The sequence below is a fragment of the Psammomys obesus genome, unplaced genomic scaffold (assembly GCF_907164565.1).
Source record: "Psammomys obesus unplaced genomic scaffold, mPsaObe1.curated_primary_1811, whole genome shotgun sequence".
In the NCBI taxonomy this organism is placed as follows: Eukaryota; Metazoa; Chordata; class Mammalia; order Rodentia; family Muridae; genus Psammomys; species Psammomys obesus.
The window spans coordinates 12,775,428-12,784,011 of record NW_026596079.1 but is presented as its reverse complement, the minus strand read 5'-3'; the positions used below and the strand labels follow the sequence as shown (position 1 = coordinate 12,784,011).

Sequence of the window (8,584 nt, the reverse complement as noted above, 5' to 3'; positions counted from 1 at the left end):
TGTATGTATGTATGTATGTATGTATGTATGTATGTATGTATGTATGTGTGTGTGTATGTTTGTGTATGAACAAGATATTTCTATTAGGAGAGGGAAAATAACTTTTAAAATGACTTAGCAGAGCACATTTCGACACATTCAGTGCAAAAGGAGACAAAAACTAATGAAAATGAAAGTAGTAGTGGAGCCTGTAGAAGGCCTTAATTAAATGCTACTTTAAGTTAGCTTTTTCCTTACAAATAGGGAGCCATTTAGAGTACTAAAAGGAGTACCAAGTAAACATCTTAAAAAACAAACAAACAAACAAACAAACAAACAACAACAACCCATAATAGTAGGCATACAGTTCCAAACCATCAGGAAAGAAGTTATGCTGCTACAAAGTAACTGAAAGAGGGGGAAATGGACCCTGAGGTGAACAGAAAAAGAAGGGATATGAGGCAATGATCTGAGTGATCTCACTGAGAACTGTTGACTTTATATCTAATTACTGAGCATGTAAGACAGTTTGAAGATCTCTCTAATGTCCTTGCTTCTTGAGTAGAGATGGAAAAGAAGGCAAACAATTGAGTGTTGTTTTTATTTACCAGGTGGGAATTAAAAAAAACAAGGACACTATGATCAGCTTTATTCTAAGTGGTCTGCATAAATCCAAACAGTTGTAAAGAACAGAGAAACCCTTTACTTCCAACCTGGTGTTCATTTTACAACCACTACTTCATAAGGATTTTTTTTTAAACTATCAAAAAATACATAAGTAAATGCTGCCTTTGCAACCTAAAGAAAAATTCTCTCTAACTCTTTATCACGCTTTACACAGCTCCAGTATATCTATCTGAAACTATTAACAAGAACATAAAGTTGTGCTGTGATTTCTCCCATTTTGATACCAATTACCATAATATGGGTCCCCTAAACACAAAGATAATTTCATAAAAGTAGAAAAAATTACTGAACACTTTCGGAGGATAGGAAGAGATTAGCAGCTCTAAAGAACCAGGGAAGAAGCTATTCTGCCAAGGTGTAGGCCCAGAAATTATTTTCTCATCAGCATGAGGCAGATGACCCCAAGCATGTCTCTTTCATTGTCAGTTAATGTTCTCATTCTGAGTCAATTTTCTTCAGGATTCATCATTCATGCAAAAATTTCTGTTCGGTCAAAATAATATACAAAGAGATTTTAAAAGTATGACTGTTATAAAGTCAAAACAATTTTACTGAAGTGGTTGTAGGAATTAAAAACAGTGGAAAAAGAATGCATGGTATATGGTTTGCTCTTTTCCTACAGCTATGGTTACTGAAAATTACTAGCTTTAACTTCTGAATAAGCTGGGTTTAGGGCACACGCCTTTAACCCCAGCACTCTGGAGGCTGAGGCTAGTAGACTTCAGTGACTTTAGGCCAACCACTGCTATGTAGAAACCCTGTCTCAAAGAAACAAACAAAAAACCCATTTGATGAGTGAGTATATGAACAAACAAAGGGAAGAATAAAAATCAATTTATTTTTACCACCACTAACCTAATTCAAAGCATAAGCTTACCGGGACATTATTAATTCTCATACGACTCAACGTTCTTCTATAGTAGCTGAAATCATTTTGTATGGCAGGATTTGTCATCTAAAGAGGGAGAACATGTGTGAAAGAACACTTATGTATGAAAGACAACTGTTCTATAACAAATGCTACTATAAGAGAGGTGAAATCTACTATAGGTTGAACTGGTAACCGAACATTCTCAGCTAGCTTTAACAACTATCTGGCATTCTCACGAAAGCTTGTAGTACTTCTGAAATCTTCAGTATATTTTTTTTCCCTTAAAGTCAAGGTCTTACTATGTATTCCTCACTGACCTTGAACTCACAGAGACCTTTGGTCTTCTGCCTTCCCCAAGTGCTGGGAATAAAGATGTGTGCTACCACATACAGAAACATTCCTGATAACTATGAAACCACAGACTGTTTTTCAATTGTGGGCATTATGCATTCCTCCTTTCCAATAATTTTAGTTAATAACTTAAGTGCTTGTTTATTGAAAACACTGATATTACAAAACCAAACAAATAAACAAACAAAAACAAATATAAGGGTACTTGCTTTGAACAAAAGAATGCATATATGGTCTATGGGGCATTTCTCCAACAGACTAAATATTTACATACAAATCCCTTGTACCCAAAGTATTAATAGTAATTAAAAGTTGTCTATAATACAATATTAAGTAACAGTTACAAATACAACTTTCTCATTTCCTAAAAATGGTACTCAAAATCCTGAAAAAAAAAAATCAAAGGTCTTGTATTTTTTTATCTGAAGTCCTGAGTTCAAATTATGAGAACTTTGATAACTCAGGATTTCAGATAAAAAATATAGTGCAGATAAAAATATATATTTCAGATAAAAAATAAAGTGGTGAAGGTGTATGCCTTTAATCCCAGCACTCAGGAGGCAGAGGCAAGCGGATCTCTATGAGTTCAAGGCCAGTCTAGTGTACAGAGTGAGTTCTAGGAAAGCCAAAGCTACAAAGAGAAACCCTGTCTCAAAAAAACAAAACAAAAAAACAAGCTTGTTTTTTTTTTAAGACTTGCTCCATACAACAACTCGGGGTTTAGAGGTGTAAATACTATAAAAAGTGAAATGATATGAGCAAAGGGGGGAAAAGGAAAGGTGGGGTAGAGAAAAAACTGTTTCGTATTTAAAAAGTTTGAAATAAAGTGGACAAAGAGAAAAACAAACCATTAGAAAAAGAGCTCAGGATTACCTGTGTTCACAAATTCACTGAGCTACAGTGAACAATGACTCCTGGGTACTTGGCTGGCTTCCATTTTAAATCTAGCTCTCCAGTTGGGTAGATATCATTTATATACAGGTTAGGAGGCTCCTCCTCTTACTACTAAGTGAAAAACACAATTTTTATAAAAATTGTACCAGCAGACTCTACCTTGAGTTCATCAAACCGGAGTGTGAAGTGAAGAATCTCTGCAAACTGTTTAGCAAGAGCCTGCTCTCGCTCTAGATGCTGGGTAGGGGAGTATGGCGTACTAGTCAAGGCTCCCAGAAGGCCTCTTAATGCTGCTTCTATGGCAAGGAAGATGAAGAAGATATCAGAGAGTTCAATTCCCAGGCAACATTCAGATATACATATACCCCCCGACCCCTGTCTAATAAAGACAACCCTAAACCTTGTCACTGTTAATGCTGCATACACTTAAAACTGTCTACTTTTTTAATATCTAATTTAATAAAAACCTTAAAAGAACCCATTCTACCATAAACTCAGATTCAAAGCAATGCAGAGCACGAATCTGACCTACACCCAGAGCACAGGTTAAACTGCTCTCTACATCCCTTGTCTGTAGCCCTAGCATGCTGAGCATACAAAACGCTGAAATTAAGCCTGAAACTTCATCAAATGAAGGCAAATACTAATATTTTTTCTTTAACAACCTGTCACAGCCAATTTTCACCTGTTCTTAATGCTCCCAAACTTTACTTTCTAGTGATATTAACATATAGGTGGAATGAATATGGAGAAAAATTAGTATCCCTCTCACCACTCCCCCCAAAAAGAGTTGTTTTCCCCTTACTTGATCTTCTCATCCACTCTTATACCTTATGAGGCACACAAAACCTCACATTCATGCAGTCTTTATACTGCATGTGAGGTTAAGTTTTTAATATGGCAATTTGATGATGTCATTACCCAGCTTAGAAAGCTGTTGAGCTAGAACACAAAGGAGAACAATGAGATGATGGAAAGAGGAAGGCCCTGCAAAGAGTTCTTTAGAGACAACAGTCATCTATTCTTACCATATGCCATATTACCATTCTCAAACACCAACTATTGTAATCTGACTTTCACAACTGTTCTGTGACACAAATAAACATTTTTAAAAAAGACTTATTTACTTTTATGTATGTGTTTGCCTGAATGTATGTGTGCTACATGCATGCATGGTGCCCACAGAGGTTGGTTCCCCTGGAAATGGAGTTACAGACGGTTTTGAGCTAACACATTGGTGCTAGGAATCGAACCCAGATCCTCTGAAAGAACAAATGCTCTTAAATGCCGAGTCATCTCTCTAGGCCCTAAATAAATGTTAAAAAAGAAAAGAAAAGAAAAAAGGAAAAAAAAAAGCACAAGGTCATCTTCAGATATAGGCTGTTCAAGACCATCCTAGGCTATCAGAGATCCTGTCTGAATCAAAGCAAACAATTTACTACTTAAAAAGCAAACTACCAGTATCACAGTGGTAATGCATGCCTTTAATCCCAGCACTTGGGAATCAGAGGCAGTCAGATCTCTTAGTTTAAGACCACCTTGGTCTACAAGTGAGTTCCAGGACAGCCAGGGCTACAGAAAGAAACCCAGTCTTGAAAACCAAAACAAATAAACAAAAAAGAAAAAAAACCCAAAGCAAAAAAAAAAAAAAAAAAAAAAAAAAAAAAAAAAAAAAAAAAAAAAAAGCCCAGTGACTACAACCAACATGCTACAAGTGCTCCATAAGCCCCTAGATAAAGAAGGAAGACCTTGGTGAGCCAAAGTATTGTGTCTACTGTCAGCACAGTAGCTGCCTCAACAAAAAGGCTCCTAGGCCTCAGACCAACACAACACTTCTCTGGCCAATAAGACTATCAGCAAAAGTCAGCATCTTCCAATGAGTCTGGCAACATCAGCCTTTTAAACTCTAATAGGATGGCAAGGCATCAGGGTCTCTCTTCTGAAGTACAACTACCAATGACGTGTATGTCTGCAGAGCTCTCTTATTGGTATGGCAAGACTCTGAAGGGTTTGTTCAACTTGACAGTTGTGGGTATTCCATGAGCTGTCTGGTATTTATTCTCATCTCTGATTCCATAATGGAGGGGTAGGTAGAGAAGAAGTAAGAGAAGTTAAGGAGATATAGGCAAAAGACTGAACAGACTGCAAGTCTAGATAGAATACTGAAACTCTAGATGTGATCAAGATTATTCAGCTAGTAAGAGTCAAAAAGAGCTGTTACCTCAAAAACCTATCATGTATTTACATATTTGAGATAACAAATTTGTGTAGCCATTAAAACATCAACAACACTGAGTCTATCATGCAAGCAAAGAAATGCATCCTGTTAGCAAGGAGGCTAGAAATATTATTAACCAGGTTACTGGTTACTGGTTAAGGTAGGTAATTACTGGATTTCAGTTTTACTTTATTCATGACTTAAGTCTCTAAGAGTTCTTTTATGAAAGGCCCAGGCCCACTACTACAGCAGGAAAACAAAGCTTTTGCTATGGAGTGTTACTATATCCTCTGCTGGAGTAAAACAGCATCCACAGGACACACTTACCAGATTAATCCCAACATCTAGAACATCAGAAAACATTGAAATCCACCTACTTTGGTCTACTTTCCATTCTTCACTGATACACACCAAGAGACCAAGACAACTTAGTAGAATCTGAGCACTGTAACTTCAAGTTACAGTTAAGCATTAACAGCGTAAGAAAGAGTCTAAATAATAGTAGTCAAAATAACCAAGATGAGAAGACCTAAACTGACAAGATATTACAGAAGATGCAAAACTACAAACCAAACATACACTTGACTAAAAGGAAAATAACTGAACAAGAACTGATTTTCATGCTTAGAAATGCTAGTACACAAAAGTGAGGACCTGAGTTCAGGTGTCTAGATCCCACGCAAAAGCCAACCACCGTGGCACATGCCTGCAACTCAATCTAGCCTAAAGGGTAAACTTCTGGTTTGGTAAGTAGCTCTGTCTCAAAAATACAATGCAGAAGCAATCCTGAAAAACATTCTAACAACCTCTGGCCTCCAAATACACCACACCACCACATACACATAGAAACACACACACACAGAAACACACACACACACACACAAATACTCACACAATGTCTTTAACAGAACACAATGTTTTTAAAAACATTTTATTTATTATAAAAATACAGCTCCAACTCTTGTCTGTTTCTTTCTAATGTCTGTCTTATGGGTTAGGATGTCGCTCAGTGGCAAGCACTTATCTACCAATTCTACCATGTGGTTTCCAATACTGAGACCCTTGAGCATGCAAAGAAACCAGATTTCCCTCTGTAAATCACAAATGATCTCAACAATTCAAAGACCTAGGGCTGAGAAAATTATGAGGACATTACCATGTGCTCACAAATAGCCTGCAAATAGCTACACAGTCAAATTCAGTACTGTGAACACAAAATTCTCTAAATAATTCTGGACTCAATAAACAAGTTTTCTTAACAAGAAAGTAAAAATTACAAAGGTTTAAACTTACCTAGCCTCTGAGAAAATTCATAAAATTTTTTTAATTTGCCTACTAGTGGCACAACTGCACCCCATGCCTTCTCTTGCAACTTCTCATCTGCTGGATGCTGGATTGCCTTAAAAATCCAAGAAAAAAAAAGTTAAGATTTACAAAAGTCATGTCTTTTTTACATTAAAGAAAATGGAGATCCTGCTATTTAAAATACAGAAAGATAGACCCAGGAATTCTAAGTTGGATTTTCTCAACTCCATCGTGTTATGTGCAATATAATATAATAATAAAATAAACATTGTTAACTATATTACAACTTGGCATCATTTAGACCCACAAAAGGAAAACTATTTTATACTGTTTCCCCTATTGCAGAGAGACTTGGTGTGTCTTCAAGAAGAAATGAAGTAAGACAATAAATTTAAATGCCAACCCTGGGAAAGAGTCAAGAAGCTTTATTCAAATTGCACAGTCCACACCTGCCTAACAGACCTGGCCAACATGAACCTGAATCATCCTGAAAAATGTAACTTAGAAATATTGCAAATACTCATTGTTTAGAAGTAAGATCCTTTCCTGATTCCAAGTTTTCTCGGGCTTTTCTGAGTAAGATTAAAAACAAATAGAAATCAAAATAAAACAAAAACAGCTTCAGCTCTGAAGGGGAAAAAAAAAAAATCAAGGCCAAGCAAGGGTACACAGCCCTGTGTCAGCTCTACTCTGTCAAGCCATTATGCTGTCTCTTCTGAATATGGAGTTATTCTCACATGAAAGAATTTTCTTACTTTTACCTTCCTTTTGCCTACAGATGCTTTCTTAATCCCTTATAGAACTTAATGTAGTTGGTTTTTTTCCCCTCGCAACCTGCTTTGCTTTCTCTAATATTTTAAATAACCCAGTCACTACCTGAGAGAAAAAAATCCATAGCTATGGCAGGAGCAGCTTGTAAGGGTCACCAGGAGAGACATGTTTAGTTTCCCCCAAGGCACTAGTATTAAATCTATCAACACAAAACTCCTGAAGGCAAAATAAAATTAAATTCAGATTTTAAAATTCTGTGAATAAATTAAGTGCACATAAATAAATAAGCTACATATGTAATTCACTATATACACTTCTTAAGCATTTTCAAATTCAAGGTCCTACTATGTAGCCCAGATGCTCTCAAACTTATGATCCTCCTGCCTTAGCTTCCCAACTGCTGAAATACAGGCATATGCTAACTAACACATCTGATATTTTCAAGTTTTTAACTTGTTCTATAATTTTTTGAATAATTTTTTGACACAGCAGGATCCCAAAGCCAGTGTTACTCATGTTACTATCAAAAAATAGTGTAACAATATCACAATATGTTAACTTCACATAAACATGGACTTTCAAACCATCTTTGATAGCATGCTAATGTACCTGGAGGAAAGCCTGAATTCAGTCCATCTTATAACAAGTAATGTAAACTTGTTTATTATTCAGGAAACAAGCAAACATAAAATTACACTTTCACTGATTCCCTCAACTATCCCGAGCTCCTCTTATGAAGGTCTAGGCACTAATGTATCCCCACAATACATAAATGTACCTGTAAATGCTATCTACTGTACTAAGTGAGTGGCCTACTTTCCAGGACCTGCCTTGCCTATTGGAACTGAAGACTATGCATCCCTTTGTGGCTAACATTCTATGGATTTCTCTGAGTGGCTGATTCCTGCACCTTTTACTTTACACTTACTGCTGTTATATCCATAACAGCCCAACATACAAAAGGGCACTTAGTAATGTCAATGGCAATGCTATCTTGAAGCAAATACTACAATTCATTTTTAAATCTGTTAAAATTTAGGGCAGTTTTCAACATTAGTGGAAGTTCTTATTACCTTCACTAGAGGTTTATACTAGAGAACACACTTGTTTTAATTCATAATTATTCTTTTTAAGGTTATATACTTAAAATGATCATTTATTTATATGTATATTTTGTCTGCATGTATGAATAACATGCATTCCTGATGAGGCCAGAAGAAGGTGTTGGATCCCCTGGAGCTGGAGTTATATATAAATATGTGGGTGCTGTGAATCGACCTAGGTCCCCTGGAAGAACAGATAGTGCTCTTAACTGCTGAGCCATTTCTCTAGACCCAAATCGTGCTCATTTTTAAGTCACATTTTACAAATGTTACTTAATACAAACTCAAGTCCACATCCTTAACAAACTACCAGGAAATTGTCTGTGCTAATTCATGTCATTACTGTGCGTCACTGTTTACACACACACACACACACACACACACACACACACACACACACACACA

The 8,584-nt window shown here is 36.3% G+C and overlaps 1 protein-coding gene across 5 annotated transcripts in view; it reads right to left on the bottom strand.

The window, feature by feature from the left end:
* The window catches only part of Cyrib (CYFIP related Rac1 interactor B), a 128,171-nt gene that overhangs the window by 9,182 nt on the left and 110,405 nt on the right, over window positions 1-8,584 (bottom strand). For all 5 annotated transcript variants that reach the window (XM_055626408.1, XM_055626407.1, XM_055626412.1 and 2 more), the window contains 3 exons: window positions 6,294-6,399; window positions 2,942-3,078; window positions 1,544-1,621 (listed from right to left, as the gene is read on the bottom strand). In XM_055626408.1, coding sequence (XP_055482383.1) covers window positions 1,544-1,621; window positions 2,942-3,078; window positions 6,294-6,399 — 321 coding nt within the window. The remainder of the gene's footprint in view (window positions 1-1,543; window positions 1,622-2,941; window positions 3,079-6,293; window positions 6,400-8,584) is intronic.